At 41.2% G+C, this 17,445-nt stretch overlaps 1 protein-coding gene across 5 annotated transcripts in view; it reads right to left on the bottom strand.

The window, feature by feature from the left end:
- PANK1 (pantothenate kinase 1) overlaps window positions 1–17,312 on the bottom strand; it is a 35,459-nt gene extending 18,147 nt beyond the window's left edge. For 2 of the 5 annotated variants that reach the window (XM_059477138.1, XM_059477139.1), the window contains exons 1-2: window positions 8,318–8,573; window positions 426–778 (exon numbers count right to left, since the gene is read on the bottom strand). In XM_059477138.1, the coding sequence (XP_059333121.1) occupies window positions 426–778; window positions 8,318–8,573 (609 nt within the window). Of the gene's footprint in view, window positions 1–425; window positions 779–7,852; window positions 8,002–8,317; window positions 8,574–13,235; window positions 13,349–17,089 lie in introns of those variants that run through there. The other 3 variants (XM_059477140.1, XM_059477141.1, XM_059477143.1) reach the window with 3 other exon arrangements.
- Window positions 17,313–17,445: the final 133 nt, after the last annotated feature.

Genomic DNA, 17,445 nt, shown 5'->3' with positions numbered 1-17,445 from the left:
TTTGAAGGTTAATACAAAGGGAAGGGAACTGGAATCAAATCTCCAGCCTGTTTGGTTTCATATCTGGTTTCCAATAACCAGTTTGCAAGTACCTGTAGTGTCAGGCTTCTAGGCTGTCATAACATACCCTCAGTTGATTATGAAGCATCTAATCATCACAGCCATAGTCTAAAACAACTCCTCCTTTACTAAAAACATCCTGCACAGCAACACTTCAGTAGAACAGCCAGCAAGTAGAGTACCCTTCCCTCCCCACTCCATCTTCTCAGCAATGTCACCAATTAACAAATGTGAATTGATTCTGTTGCTCCTAATCAGTTAGGATGGACTAAAAAAAGTTATTTTCCCAGCAAGTTTTAATAGATGGGCTCTCACAATGTCTTTCCAAAGTACCTCCCACTGAACCATGTGAACTGCTCACGTACCGTTCTAAAGTCTTCCTCAAACTTGTAAGCGCCACCTCCTGTGGCACAGAGCGTAGTGTGCAAACTGGAGAAGTTCTTTTCACTGCCCATCTGTATGAACCTGTGCATGGCACAGCTGGGGAAGCGGATGAAGTGCAGGTTTCCTTTGCGTCCACACATAGTCAAATTTTTCAGTTCCAGGTGCACATCGCGAATGCCAGTTTTACCATAGGCTGTGTTGGAGGTCAAGTATTTCCTAATGCTTTTCAGGTTTTCCACCTCCTCCTGCTCCTCCTCTGCAGTAATGTCCTTAGGTTCAAAGTAGACCAGTTTAACCAACGTTCCACCGATATCCATTCCAAACCATGGGAACGCTAAGAAAAAGGGGTTAGGGAGGAAAAAAGAGAATGTCACTAAAAATAGACAGAGTAGACAAATCACTTAAATCATTTGCTGAATGACAATTCAGTGCAGTCACAGTAGCAGTATCTATTCCTGAGAACTGGGAGTCATGCCCAACTCATATGCTTTAAACACATCTCTAGGTTAAGCCTTCATAAAGCCGCAGTTAGGAAAAAGAATAAGGAAAACCTCAAAATATTCTTGTCTGAAGAAGCAGGCTTTAAAAAAATGAAAACATTTTTTCCCAGGAAATCATTTTACTCTTCAGTCACCACCTCTTGACAGAGCACATTTACTGCATTTCACCCAATGGCTAAGAAATGAAATGAAATTGTATTTCACCCAATAGGCTCAAATTCTGCTAAGAATTAAGGAGACGAGGAGGAAAAAGAAACAACAAAACAAACAGGAGAAGGAGATTTCTCAAGTCATATTCCCACTGTGTAACATCTACAACTGCCTTTCCAAGCTCAGTCAGAATTTCCACCATCACAAGGCTGTGTCTGGAGAGGAGCAATACAGAGCTCCCATTATGCTGGGGGCCTCCAGACCCTAACCCACCAGAACCAGCAGCTCTGTTGGACTGCAACACTTGTATATAGCAGCCAAAAGTGAGCTGGCTTATGTATGTTCAGTGTTTACCACTGACAGACCTGTCCTTTGAGTGCAGACTCCCTTTGCTGGTATATGTGTTAGTCTATCCCATAATTATATAAGAAACGCCACTATTTGCTTCTCAGCTTGCCACAGCTGGCCTTGGTCCTCCAAAATCTTCATTTTGGTAATAGCAGAAGAAAATTACTATAGAGAACAGCCAGCAGAAGACAGTAACTGAATCAAGCTGGTCTACCTGTTCCACTTATATATGCATACATTTTAAATAGTAAGCCAGGTAACTTTATGAAACAATAAGAACTGAGAATACAAAATCTATATACAGGCACTGCAGATGGAGGGAGCTAGCAATGTTTCTTAGAAAAATTAAATTAAAAGTACTGAGTATATGATTAACATCTAAGACACACTTCTAAAATAGCAGTCCCACAGTCACCTTCCTGCTTCTCAGGGAGAACCAGACAGACTTGCTAGAAAAATGATTCTACCAACTAAGGTATCCCAACTTAGTGTTGTTACAAACTTGAAACCATAAATACCATATGCATAGCTAATTTTTCTGCCAATGAACCTAAAAATAAACAACTTGGGGCAAACACTTTAATAAGCATAGGAAGTACTTCTCACACTGTCCTTCCTCATGTGATCACAGATCACAATTAAGTTACTCATCGTCAGGCTGAAAGAGGCTTAGTCTTTTTTTCTTACCCTAAGTGTCTCAGCATAAGCTGGCTGAATAATTTGAAAGTCTAAATTCTCCAATTTTTAATATGCTCTCCCTGTCCAAACCAATCCTTAAATGTCAGACATTTAAAACAGTTATTTCACTTCATTGCTGTATGCCAAGAAATTGAATCATCAGTTTCTCCTCCCAGTTCCCCATGGACAAGGCAGGCATAATGCATAAACTCCAATGAAGTAGCTGTTATCTGTTGTAAGGTCTAATTTTTTTCCATGCTATGCAAGCTGCACAAAGACAGTGAAATTAAGTCTAATTTGAGGTTTATCATGCTATGCAGATACATGAGAGTTCCCTGAAATGGGAAGAATTCAAAACAAGTGTGTTTAAAACAGGCTTTATTTAAAGAAGAAAAATATGTTATGGACTAACCTGCAACTCAAACACTTGGGAAAGTACAAGGTAAACATTTATGTGAAAGCTGTCTAATCCACACTGCACAACACTGCAATGCAGTGGAGCTCAGCCTGCCAATCCCATTAGTGATTTACACAAATCTTTAATAAAGCTACTGAGAACTTTAATTACCTGTCCCACTGGAACAGTAAGTCTCCTCCTCAGATGTACCTTAACTATGCAAGCAGGAAGTTTCATTTTAAAAGCAGCATGGTTGGACTACGCAATACAGAACCAGCCTGTAGCTAAGTATAAGCCATTTTCCATTATTTTGCACTAAGGGCATAAAACCTGCTCCACTCTACCTGCACCAACATTTGTTTGAAAGCCATAGTGTAGACTTCATCTTTAAAAGAGGCAAGAAGTGTTCCATCCTCCTATCAAACACAAGCCCAGCAATAAAAGTGTTAAAGTAAGCACTAACAGCTGAGAGTTATTCATAAATGACTGCCAAGAATTTCACTTTTCATCTTAACATTTTAAAGAGTTATAACCAAGTAATTCACAAAGTATAAGTACTGTAGAAAACAGCTATGAAGTTTCTTCAACTCTGCATAATTCTTGGGATAGCTACACATAATGCTTGCATTTATAAAGTGAACAGAAATACCAGGACACTTTTTTTTTAGTTGATTCTCTCTGTGAATCTAAGTTCCTTTCATTTTGTTGTGAGCCAAATGGACTGCTGCAGAAAGAAAGGAACTTCTGCTTTTAGAACACCAGCAGTTTTCTTCAGCACAAATAAAGAGCCCAAGATCAGACAACAAAACCAGATGTTTCAGTTATGCAGAAAAACAGCTTGGTATTCTTCTCAACTTCTAATACCAGCTCTCTGTTGGAATTACTTGCAAAAATTCAACAACCATCTTGACTGGTTGACCAATCAGAAATTAAAGTCTCAAAGTTTCTAACAAGTCACACTGAAATTCATGTAACTTTTGCACAACTGGAGTGAGAGTAGAAACACCTCAGTATTCCAGTGATTATTTTAAAATGTATCCATTGTATCTCTTGTTACTATCAGTATGTTCCAAATCAAAATGCACCACTGACCCACCATCAGTTCTTTTCCATATCTATATGAAATTCATATCTCAACAGGTACCTATACACTTCAACCTTCCTGGTTCCACTGAGTGTGGTGCCAATGGAAGTGTGCACACAGACTGAAGGTGCTCCTGGGGTTTGCTGCCTCTGTGAATACAGAGCAACAGGATTCAGAGGCCACCAAAATTAACAGAGCCTGCCCAGAACTACAACCAGGGGCTATTAAAGAAAAGTGTTTCTGTAGGTAAGTTTTCCATAGACTTGAGGGAAAATGGGGAGAAAATTGTGGAGGTGGGGGGTTTTTTTGTTTGCTTTGTTTGGTTTTGGTGTTGTTTTTTTTTTTGGTTTTTTTTTTTTGCTTGGTATGTTTGGGTGGTTTTTTGTTTGTTTGTGGGGTTTTTTGGTGTTTTTGTTGGGGTTTTTTTGGGGGGAAGGGTGGAGGGAACAGTGTTTGAGGTTTTCTGTTGATTTGTTTTAAACTGGAAGTCCAGCATTTCATTGATGACCTGAATAAGTGTCCCTGAATTACAAAAAGACAGGAAAGCAAGGAGGGGAAAGTAAAATCCATCCCACCCACACCTCAGGCAGATAGTCAAAAACTGTGTAATTTACTAGGAGGAGTAAAGACACCAGATATGTTGTAGAAATGCTCTCACAATGCAAAAAAATGCACTTCTAAATTAAAATTGTCTGATAAAGCCAGCGAGCTGATTTCTCTCTTTTCAGTAGGTATGCAACATACCCATTGCATCAGTGAATCTATAACTGTGGCAAAACTAGAACTATTCTACTGCATTGCTACACAGCAGTAAGTCAAAAATAACACTGTAAAATCTAGTTTTAGGTCCCACAGAACCAATACAGAAAGCATCAAGATGCATCATATGTTCTTAAATGTCTAGCATAAATCAAAGACTCTACTTATATATTTTAAAAAATTAATTCTCTTTATGTTAATAAACTGTGCCAACTACTTAGTGGTTTGTTGTCGTGAGATTAAAATCTGTACTAGTCCAAAATTTAGCTGCAGAAGCATGTGACAATGCAAACAGAAGGTATCTACAGCATTGCATAAGTAGGTAATCTGATGCACACCAACAGCTGTGTATCTGGGGCAAAGGTTCACTCATGAGAAATTCCATGACACATTTTACCTAGTTTCTGCATTAGCTCTGCACTATCAGGCCATTCCTACAAGGCATTATTATATTCAGATTTCAACACCTTGTATTTTTAAAAGTCTTATGCTTAACACACAATATAATGAGGGCATATGGAAAGTAAATATCAAAACACAACATTCTCCTCACAGACAAGAGCCAGGAGAAGCAAGAATGAGGGGGAACTCCTGGGTCATCAAGTAACATTTACCCCTACTACAGAAGATAATGAAGAGTAATCCTTTTCATACATTTAACCAACCACCACATAAGGTCAGCTGAATCTTTCTGCTCCTCAACATTCAGAGAGAGATTGTGCTTGAATCCTGCTGGTTAGAACCTTCTTTTACCTGAGCCCCGGATTTATTCATGACCAGTTTGCAGCAGTTCCTTCTTTTGCCAAAACTGTTTCAACTTATACATCTCCCTTACAATACCTGTATTTCCTCAAAGACAGACACAGTATTTCAATTTTTTAATCAATAATTTAAATGGTGGTATCAATACTCTGAGATCTTAATCATAAGTATCTCAGATGAAATATCTTAGTTTCAGCTGCTTTTCTTTCTGAACACACATATGTTGAAATCCTATTACTTCATTTACATTTCATTTGCTTTGTTTGACACTTTGATGATCTAGGAAGTTCCAGTGCTAATTTGGTCCAGAAGAGGTGAGAGCCAAAAACAGTAACAGGTGAAAAAAATCAAAACAAAACACATGACATGACATAGTATTCTTACAACTTCTGAAAGCTGATTTTTATTAAAAAAATTAAGTTATAATAGCTTACACAAATTTTTCAATTACTTCTTCCTGTTTTACACAGCTATAAAAAATAAAATGGAAGCATCTTTTCTTCTTTGAATGAAACTAGAATATGTAGCTCAAAAATGTATTATATCTGCTTACTAATTAAAGTTTCCTCAAACCTTAAAAAGCTAGAGGTAAATCATGCACACATATCAGGTGAAGCCTTCCAGTTCATCTTCAGTAGCAGGAGCATATTGAATGCCTTCCTCCTCACCAGAAGAGCAAACAGACAAAACCCAAAAGTTGCAACAACCCCACAAAGAGCTCAAACCCAAAAGCAGAGAGCTTTTTGTTAAAAAGGTGTGACCATCCACACAAATGGTTTATACTACCATAAACTGGTTTGAAAAAGAAAAGTGACACAAGCCTAATATCCCTGACAACCCATCTAGCTAAATGAAGGAATAAAGAAAGGCAAGGCAGGATTCCCAGCAGAGGCTGCACCAGGAGTCCTCTCTCACTGCAGGTTTATCAGCAAAGCACACTGGATCATGGGGAATCTTCCCTTCTCAGAGGAGAAAAAGACCTGTGAACATAGAATTCTACCTCACTTTGTCAGAAAGTAAAAACAATTAATGAAATAAGGGTTTAAAGGAATAACTACTGCAGAAAGATAGGTTTCATTTGTTGAAATATTGGGAAATGCCAATTATCTCATTAACTTCACCACCACACAAAGCAAACCCTGCAATCAATACTGTTCTCACATGCCATGTGGCAACAGCACTTCATTTTGCAATCTGTCCTTAAGAAAAGAACAAACATCTGTAAAGGTCAGGATTAAAAGCACCAAACAAACCAGTAAAAATGGTACTGTGTAGTATTCACTAGAGGAGGATGCAGTGGAAAGGCATGCAGGACCAGGACAATTTGAATAATAATGTAATGAATTTTTTAAGATGGTGACAATGTGCTATCATTATTGCCTGTATGACTAATACTAAATTTCAAACCTTTTCTTGTACAAAATAAACCATACATATTAAAAAGCTTATCAGCAAGCATTAATGTATTTTAATCAGCAAATAAATTGCCCTCAAAATAGTTCTACAAAGCACTTCCATCAGCTGCTGTTCTCATTAAAGCCTCATTTCACTAAAACTCCACACCTAAAGATTCAGTTGTCATACATCTTGGGCAATATAGTCAGTCACCTATGCTTTTTACTTTGATGGGATCTTTTTCCCCCTCAAGATAGGATGGAAATTCCAAAGCCCTCATTCTTTCTTAATCAAGTGATTACATGAATCCCTAAAAGCTTGACTCTTTGCTTCAAAATAGTTTTTACTATTATGGAGTGTTTGATATGCAAGTGCTGACTCTCCTTACTTACACCAATCAAAATGTAAGCCAGTCTAAGTTCTGCAGGTTTTGTTCATGAAGAGAACGTGAAGCAGGACAAAGACTACAAAAACAGTTTGTGACAGAGAATGACTTGATCATTGATAGGTTAAATTTGATAAGAGGACTAAATTAACTATCAACAGGTATTGCAACAAGCTGTCTTTTGTACTATCAACAAGCACTACACAATTAATCAATCAGAGAACACTCCAAGGGAAAGTGGCACGAGTAGCTCACCAAAAGCATTGTAAAAGTCAGAAAAGGCACTGGCTAATACGCAGTCCTGTGAAAGGTGCAGCTCTTTAAGGCTGTTTCTGAATATTTTGTTCTGCTTAAACAGAAAAGTTTTTCTTTTAATACTCACTTCAAAACAAAGGAAAAATCCAAAGCCCAGAGTAGCTGAATGGACACTACTTCCTCCTGAGTAGAAACATCTTTAAATTTTGGCAGCAGGCAGCTGTGATCCTGACTATCCCTATTATCCTTTTGGAACATGCTGAACTTGCAACAAAAAAACCAAACATTTGTGGGTTTATGTGAAGGGCTAGCAAAGTGAGAGTGAAAAGAAACTTCTTCCCTTAGATTGTCTTACTTGCAGGGTTTACCATGGAATTATTCAATACCTCCAAGTAAGCGAGACTACTAATCAATAAACCATAGAGTGTTAAGGAAATATAGAATCAATAAATAGGACGTTTGACTCTCAGCCTTGAAACCTAACCTGAAATAGACACGCAGTTCACGAACACTTCCTAAATGAGAAGCACATTACAAATTTCAGCTGTTTACAAACATTTTTCCTCGCCAGTCAGAATAACTTGCGCCGGGTTCCCAGATTCACTTTTTCCTTCATTCTAACAGCGTTCCGGAAAGGAGCACACACCAAGCCCGCAGAGCCTTCCCCCGCTCCCGAGCGCCCCGGCGTTACTCACAGTGTTTCTTGGGCACTATGAGCTTCATGCGTGCGGCGGGAGGCGGCGAGCGGGGCAGGACCCTGGCACCGCCCGACGCGCTGCTCGGCACGGAGCGGCTGCTCGGTGAGGAGCGGCCGCCGCCGCCCGCCCGCGTTTGTGCCGGGCCGCCGCTCCCCGCCCGCCGCCGCCCCATTGGCGCAGGGCGGGCCCGGCCCACGCGAGAGCGGGGCCGTGCCCGGGCGGCGCCGCCGCATTGGCCGGCACGGGGCCCTCGCTCCGCCCGCCCGGCAGCCGGCGCTGGGGGGCGGAACGCCCGCGGCGCGGAGCCGGGCGGCCGTCAGCCCCGGCCGGGCGGCGCTCCGCAGCGAGGGAGGCGGCGCGGGACCGGCGGCCGCCTGACACCGGGCCGGGCTGCGGCAGCGCCGCGCGGCGGGGGCCGGGCCGGCGCCGCTCCCCGGAGCCGCCGCGGTCATCATCACTTACGTGGCCTGTGCCGCCGGCCCGAGTCCACCCTCCGGCGCAGCCTGCATTTCTTGGCCGGGGAGCCGTGGCTGAGCGGCGGCAGCTCCGGGCGCAGCAGCAGCGGGTGCGGCGGCTCCCCGCAGCCGCCGTTGCTGAGCGGCGGGCCCGAGGGGTGGAAGCCGTTCTGCAGCAGCCCGCCGAGCAGCGAGCAGGAGGCGGCGGCGGGCGGCGGCGGCCCCGCCGAGGCGGCGGGCTGGGCGCGGAGCTGCTCGCCCATGGCGGCAGCTTCTCCCCTTTGTCTCCCGGCTCAGGTCGGGCTGGGCGCGGCGAAGCCTCGGCTCATGCCGGCGCCCGCAGCTCCGAGCGCTGGGATGCGGCGCCCGACCCCCCCGCACGGCGCAGGCGTCCTGCCCGCAGCGCGCTGCAGAGGGGCGGCCGCCGCCCTCGCCGGGGACGCGGCGACCCCCCCGCCCGGGCAACGTGCGCGCTCCCGGCGCCGCGCCCCGCACCTGCGGGCTCCGCCGGCGGCCCCGGGAGCGCGCCCGAGCGGGCGGCGGGGCACGGGCACCGCCAGCTGCCCCCGGTGCCGCTGCGGCGTGGCCCCGCTCCCGCGACCCCGCTCACTGGTGCACGCTGAGCAGGCTGCCCCCGGCTGCCGGGTCAGTTTGGCCTCGGCGTACCATGGCGCACACTCAGTGACTCAGGTATCTGTCTCGGAGGCCTCGGTGCGTGCGCTCCCAGGTACGCCTTGCACCTCACACAAAGTTACTTAGGCATCGGTAGGAACGTTCAGGGTTTTGTCTACGAACGCTCAACTTTTTGTCCACATTGTCACGTGTCACTCAACAGCTTATAGGGACTAGTGTGACCTTGAATGTGTTTGACCTCCTGCTTTTTTAGTATCTTGGCTTTCCCTGCACAGCACTGATAATCTTGTGGCTGTGATTTACTCTCTGACCGCTGAGATATCCAAGTGCAAAATGCATTTTCCAAATGGAATATATCAACTATCTGGTTGGAATGGAAACTGGGTGAGCTGTGCTCTAGTGTCATGTGTAGGCTTGAAAAGAAACACTAATTGAATTTTGCTCTGCACGTGAAGGTCATTTCTTTATACAAACTGCCAGTCACGATATGCATAGTTGTCCTTAAAGCAAAAACACGTTTCATAGTGACTCCTTCTTACACCTAGAATTAGTACAGGACATGGGGCCTCCATGGTAAAACACGTACCAAGAATTCAGAACTATTAAAACTGCCTCCAGGAGCACTGCATTAAGAAACTGCTTCATGAGAGGTAATCTGTCATTCTCTCCACTTCTTGGCTGGGACCAGAACATTTTATTTAGGAAACTGGAAGCAAGCAACAGAAAAACACCAAGTTGGGAAAATGAAGAAAGAGTGTTTGAGAACAAAGTAAAATTTTCTTCCTAAAAACCTGCAAGTAATATTCTGAAGATTATTTAAATACTTTGGGTTTTCTTAATATTCTTATGCATAAGCGCTGGTAATTACCAGCCCAAAAGTGATTGCCCTGAAGAGGGTAAGCAGGAAGACAGGCTACAAACATTTACTGCTACATGGGGACTTAGTGCTTCCAAAACTGTGGAATTCCTTGACAAGTCCCTAACTTACCTGATTATGTTTGAACTACAAAGCAGAAGGCTGCTGCCTGGACTGGCAGAGCCCTTCATGCCATTTGACAGCAGATCTAGGCAGCTGGCTGGGTACACTTTATGAAATTGTCAAGTCTAACCTCTTAGGGCATGAGGAATCCTTGCTGCTACTGTCCCCAGCTGGTAACAGTTGTCCCTTCTCACAGAAACTGACTGCACATACAGCCAGCCCCATATGGAACAGGAGATCGAACCTGTTGATTGTCTCTGCATTTGCTGGGAGCAGACACACCAGCAGTTACTGTATCTCAGCTGAAAGGTGGCAACTTTTTACCTTACTCCAACAAAAGCAAGAGCACCTTCAATTGCCCACGTAAATTTCCTTCTGCTAGCAGAACAGTCTTTCCATTGACTCACTGGAATACTGTACTCAGGTACTGTGTCCAGTTTTAGGCTTCTAAAAAACTTCTGGAATAACAAACAGAATGAAATGAAAACATCAAGTTTTACTCTGTGAAATGAAAGATTTGAAGGGGTATGCATTCTGGAACAGGTAGCAGCAAAGGAAATCATCACAGTTGTTGAGAAATAAGAAAAGTCGTAAGTCCAACTGCAGAAAGGGAAATTTACTTTCCACTGGAGGCAGACATTTCCTAGCATGAACTTAGACAAGGATTAGACTGAACCGGAGGATTTGACTGTTCATTGATGGTTTTAGGAGAAACTAAATATTTGTGGACAAATGGTTTATGTAGAACTGATCCAGACTTGAAGCAAGGAGAAGGCACCTTTCTGAAGTTCCTTCCAATCCTTTATTTCCAACTAAGTATTTCCCTAACATTTGCTGTTAATTTTGCACAATTATGCCACAGACAGAAGTAGACTGGAACGTATAAAATCTGTCAATGAAGTCATGGCATGCATTACAAATGAAATTTCTAAAACCTTGGTGCAACTAAAGTAAATTTTCCCCCTTCCTTTTACCCTAGCTTTCTAAACAAACCCTGTTTGCCAGTTCAGTTTTCAGTTAAACTTGTAAGACAATCTAAATAGAATCTAGGTGCAATATTGACAAACAAAGTCAAGGATGACTTCAGTTCTTGCACAATTAACATTTACTCCAGATTTCAGTCTTTCTTCTTCAACTGAAGCAGGTGGAAGGTCCTAGTTTATATTTTAAAATATTTTCTATATATCTAACTGTAAGTCAGCAATCTGGTAGGAAAAGGACTACAAATACATTGTATGCTTAACAATCCAAGATACAAATGACCTTAGATCACTGAACAAGTCTGCTGTACTGACTCACTGCATCTTATACATTTGCACAGCGAACACTTCATGGATTATTCCATACCTGCCTGTGCTTTGGACACTCAGCTTTCTCTCACCTCTTTTTATTTGTTTATAAACACAGAGGGCAAGTTTGTAATTCTCTAACTCTGTCAGTTTCAGCAACTACTGACTCCCTTGCAGTTAGGATACTGTGTGCTGTGCTCCAGGTGTGACAGTTTCAAAACCAATGGAACTGGAAAAAACAAACAAACAAACAAACACAACACACCACACCACCCTTTCAGGCTTATTATCATCAGGCAACCTGGCTTCAAATATTTTAGGAACCTCTGAGGGTTATATCTCCCTCCTTCATTCCATGCGACTCCTATATCTGGGGCCTAAGGCTAAGCTAAAATAAGTATCAAACAGGTGCAGTCCACATGTAAATCTGTTATCCAAAAACAACAACAAAAAAAATCTTACAGAGCACCAGTGGTGTTATTCTAATTCAAAGCTAACCAGCTATAAAGGTTTGGCTATATTTTGGAGAGAAGTGGTAATGAGACACATGAACATAGCTTCTCAAACTACACAGACTGTTTTATGCAATGCAAAGAATGTAAGGAAAGAGACTTCTGCTATAGCTGCCTGAGGATTTATATTCAAGCACTCTGCCATTCCTGTTTATATTTCTATTCAAATTATTTCCATGTTTATCCTGTTTCTATACTGCAGGCCAGTTATACTAGTTCTTACTCAATTTTTCCTCTTTGAAATAAGCAGATGCAGTAAAGCAGAATAAATTAACTATTTAGAATATTCCTCACAAAAAAAAAAAAAAAGATACTGTTGATTTGTTTTAGGTATATTCACATGTTGTCCATATCAAATAGAAAGTGCCAAGTCTAAGAGTCTGGTATTTCTTCTCAATTTCTCTTCATAACTGGAAAACACCCATACTGTTTTGGTGTATGCAGGACCTTTGGTAGACACGTGTTTTTTTCAATTTCTTTTTCTCATAAATTGCAGGGCTAGAAGACCAATGATCAAACATAACTACGTAATGAAAAGTGATAGATGTGTAAATCAAATGGGACAGAACAGCTCTAAAACTGTGTAAAATTCTTATCTGGAAAGTGCAATGTCAGAGTATTTAAAATGAACATAAGGACCTCTGGAATTATTGGTGTGAGTCAGGAAAGCTAAGGAAGTCTTCTTATTAACAACAGCTAGCTCACATGAGAATTCTGCTTCCCCAAACAAGAGGGGAAACTGCAGATGACAGAGGAAATGAATAGCATAAATTTAGTCATATGCCTAAATCTCTGTCAGATTGAGGCCAAGAAAGATGCTATTGAGACCATCAGTTCCTTCCCTTTTCACCCACCTATTAGTACAGGCTTTTTTCAATTATGCCTTCTGTGGCACTTAAACAAAACCTGTTGGTGTCATGAAGAAAAGCCCTGCACAAAGGGGAAGCTCATCTCCCCCTCACTTTCATCAGGGGAGAGAAACATAGAAAAAGGCTCCCTGCCTAAGCTGGAATGTTGCTTTGGCAGCCTGAACAGCCCTGAGGAGTAATGTTCTTTCTCTTTCTTGATGACAAATAGGGCATAGATAGATCTCCTAGCCCAAGTGCCAAGCTCAGTGGCCAGGCAAGGCAGCATGGATGCTACCTAGAATGCTGTCTGGACTAGGACATAAAATTGTTTGGGGTGGAAGGGACCTTAAGTACCATTTAGTTCCAAACCCCTGCCATGTAGAGGGATTCCACCCACCAGATCAGGTTGCTCAGGGCCCCATCCAATCTGGCTTGAACACTCCCACGAATAGGGCACCCACAACTTGTCTGGACAACCTTTTCCAGTGCCCCACTATCCTCTGAGTAAAGAATTTCTTCCTAACAACATCTAATGTAACTCTCTCCTCTGTCCCCCCTTTTCCAATCACTGTGTGCCTGTGTAATAGATGACTTACACATCTATTAAACAAGCCAAACTAGGGAATAAGGGTCAGAAGGGGACATAGGTGTAGGCTGGTCTTACCATCTTGCCCATCCCTGCAGCCAGACTTTGCAGCAGTCCAAGTGGTTTCTACAGTTCTCCTCTGGCAGTTCTGAGATGAGGTTAGGGATTGTGGTTGCTGTCTTTCATCCCAGCTGAAAAAAAGCATGCTGCAGTCACAAAGCAGTGATAACCTTCTCTCTAAAGCCCTCCCTGCCAATACCTCTGTTTCTATGTCCAACTGGACAATTATAACTTAGTTCACACTTACCCTCTCCAACTTTAACTGATCCCTGGCAGTTAAAGAGCTGTTGGTGCTGTTCTTTTACAGGAAACAGAAAATGTAAGTGCCTTAGTTCAGACATTTCAAATAAAATCCCCCACATAAGTAGCATATAGGGTCCTTGGTTGCTTCTTACTAGCACCAGACAGTGAAGATAAAGCAGCTGTTGGAGGTGAATAATCTTTTTTTTTTCCATGCCACAGTTTCTATTCTGCAGAGAACTTTTTCAAAAAGAAAACAAACAGGTAATAGATCCAAACTCTTAGGTATGTAAAATGCTAAAAAACTCACTTCCAGTGCACTCTCCTTTGCCCCATAAAGTCTACCTTGTACACAAGAATTTGGCTCAGTGTACTGCTGCTTATCTTAAACTATCAAACTTAAATATACAAAATGTGATTGGAAAACATGAAAGTACACAACCCACTGATTGAGAAATAATGTTCATCATCATAAAAAAATAAATTATTGCAACAAGTGGCAGAGCACTTAGTAGAGAAACCAGTGGCCTTTCTCCTGATTGCTCCCCCACAGATAATTACCCTCATGTATGTATACATACTGGTTTTGTTCAGCTCAATGACTTCACTTTCTTTTCAACTCAGCATTTTCACGTGGTCCTTCACAATGCAACCAGGAGGTAAGTGATAGTTTCAAAACAAGCACTTTGAAAGAATGAATGGCTGTCAAGTACAAAAGACTACCTCATCCTTATTCAGCACTGCCACATCTAAAGAGGAAGAGAAACTGGTTCTCCTATCAACAGTCAGCTGCACAAGGAACTTTACTTGCATTGGTCTCTACTCCCGAAGCTTAAATGCTGAAAATCCATGAAATTTCCATGGATATTCATATCCATGGATATGAATGAAAATGAATCAGGTAATAACAGGGAATCTGACTTCCTATGCTTGTGTTTTGGAAGAGATAAAAAAGGCATCTCTTTAAACTATTCTAGCTGCACACACATACCTCCAATGCAGACAAAACTGGCTTACTCCTCTAACTCAGGAGGGAACACACAGTGTCCATCAGAGCCTAGAAAGGACACAGAGGTTTAATTTTCCTTCTTTTAAACTAACCCAGGGATGGGAATTAGTGTAAAATGGAAACACACCACACCATCAGTATTTTTCCAGTAGCAAGGAAGCATTATGTCTGAAAGAACATTTAAGCACAGGGTTTAAGTCCAAATACCACAACACACCTGGAGCTAAAAATTTAGTAGAATATGTGCTTTCAGACAGATAAACCAAAGATCTGTTTAGGCTAAAAAAACATTTAGTATGTCCTTGTGAGTATAAACTGCAATCACAGACAATAATACACAAAATGCTATTATTTTTTAAAATAGCTTTGTAATCTGTGTTTACAAAGAATGAGTCTTGTGTAGGAAGGAGCTATGCTACAAATGACAAATTTGTCCTTAAATGCACCAAATACCTGGTAACAAAAAAGGGAAAGAACCTTATGCTAGCATTGAATAGGTCTGCTATAGTTACATCTTCTGAATACTTCTGGAACTACTGACTTGACCTTAAAGTAAGTATGTTCTGTGCTGTGCATTTTATTATGTTTAAGAAGCCAGTTTAGAGCTTTCAGGCTTTCACAAGGTCAATACAAACTACGTATACACTAAAAAAATTACACTGTAATTATAGAACTTATCTTTTATCCATTAGATATATTCAAAGCAACTTCAGGGTCTCTCCTGCATAGGAGGCAATTTGTATTTCACTGCAGGGATCTTAGTGTCGCCAAAATATTTGTTTTCTTGTAATAAAACATATCTAATACAAACACATGCTTGGTCTAATGGGAATTTAAGACTCAAAAGTACCATATGGGTGATCAAAACAAGTTCTTTGGATCAATTATTAACATGGAAATGTCTAAGAAACATATGCCAAGTACCATGGAGAACAAAAGATTTTATATCTTGTAACATACAGCATAATACCCAGGGACATTACTTTCACACTCACTCACATTTAAAGCTCTGATTATACACATTTATTGTTCTTTTCAACCCAAAAGAGTAAATCAGACTCCTTGATCTCATGAACACTGCTAACCAAATTTATTGCATTTATCCTTCATTTTGACATGGATGCCAGATAAAGAAGCTCATTTGGTGCCAGTGATCTCACACGTGGAATGAGAAAACAAAAGCCTTGTGTATCTCCTGTAAGACAGGAGACCAAGATACTTTTTCTTTAGTTTACTAAACCTTTGTATATCCACTGAAAAGAGAACTGATACAGCAAAGACATCTATCTCTCATCCTTGTTTCCTGACTGCTCTGAAAGTAGTAAGCTTTAAGCAACTGATTTGCTTTCTCTTCATTTATAAAATTTAATTAATATATCAGAGGGGACATGTATCATATCTTCATTCCATTTCCTCTTAGAAGGAAAGGGGAAACCAAATCAAAACCCAAAACCAATCAAACAAAAATCAACCAAACAAAAACCCAAAACACACACACACACAAAAAAAAAAACAAACAGATTGAGAACAAGCAGACCAAGCAGATCAGGAAGGAAGGTATACATACCACAGCAGATAAAGGTATAAGAAAAATACTGATGCAGTGGTTATGAGGCATCAGTGGTCATGGACTGCACATAACATAATGCCCACAAATATGACATTAGTCTTTATTCACAGGCACAACTGCAACCTGATACAAGCTGAAATTAATCCTAAACAAAAAATAAAGTTGTCTGATTTATGACCTCCTAATCATCATCAATTTTCAGACCTTAGATACTTCCAGAACATTTACTGACATACGTAGACAAAGTCATTTTTAGAACAGATTCATTCCCATATTTTAAAGCAAATGCAAAAAGCACCAGTGATAAACTCATCATGACTATTTTTCATAGGAACAGCAAAGACAAACAATTAATGAAAACACTAAGAAAAAAACACTTATCTTTCCCTTATCTGCAGAGAGAAATCAGGCTGGAACCCTAATTTCAGTGAACTAGAAAGTCTGTGATTAAAACAAAAATCCCCAAAGTCACCACCCTTAATCACCAACCAAGTTTAGATTTGATTATAAGCAGATTGACTTCAGTCACAGCATAGACTGACACAAGAAAAAAAGGAAGAAGACAAAACATAGTTCTGAATTTAAATAATTTTCACCTACATAGTGCTCTGTGCACACAGATCTTCAAACCCTTTACAAACTGTGAATAACTGCTCTTCTCACCTTCCATCTAAAGAAAAAAAAAAAGCCATAGTGCTAAAATAAAAAGTAGCAAGAGAGCTGAGAAAGAACTTGCAGAAAGGTCTCACTTCCAAAATGAAAGCTATATTTGGATTAGTTTGACCCAAACCAGAAATTTCAATGTCCATGCCCCTCAACTGAAAAAATTAGTAGCAGAATTCCAGAGTCATTCTCAGATTTTTAACTCATTTGCCTTGGCAGGGTCAGTGCTGAAATGGAAATCTGAAAGACTTCTATTTGAAAAACATCAGAATATCTTAATTTTCTTTAAAAACAAAAAACCAGCTTCAGTTCCCCAGAAGCTGAATTCTCAGGAAAATGGGCTATTAATCTAGCAGTGCATTAGGCAGGCTGATTAGCAGTCAAACTTACATTTCATCAGGCAGAGAACACGCTGTCTTCCATTTGGCATGGCAGTGCCCTGGAAATACACCCCCTTCATGCTGCTCATTGGAAACAGGATCCATTTAAGTTTAAATACCAAACAAACAAATCCCCTTGCTTGCAGTTTCAGCAAATTAATTCATCAGTATTAGCTTCCTTTGTTGATGTTCCTTGAGCATATCAGAAACACACGTTTTCATTTCACTGACATTTCTTGTTCTGCTTGAAAATTCAATGAAAAGCTGCCTATTTATCTTTGCATGTACATCCACCCAAGTTATGTCATCTGGCCATTCACCAGCGTGATCAAAGTTCCAGGCACACAGGTAATTGACCCCAAAGCA

This window comes from Ammospiza nelsoni, chromosome 8 (genome assembly GCF_027579445.1).
Source record: "Ammospiza nelsoni isolate bAmmNel1 chromosome 8, bAmmNel1.pri, whole genome shotgun sequence".
In the NCBI taxonomy this organism is placed as follows: domain Eukaryota; kingdom Metazoa; phylum Chordata; class Aves; order Passeriformes; family Passerellidae; genus Ammospiza; species Ammospiza nelsoni.
This window is presented reverse-complemented; position numbering and strand designations above follow the sequence as displayed.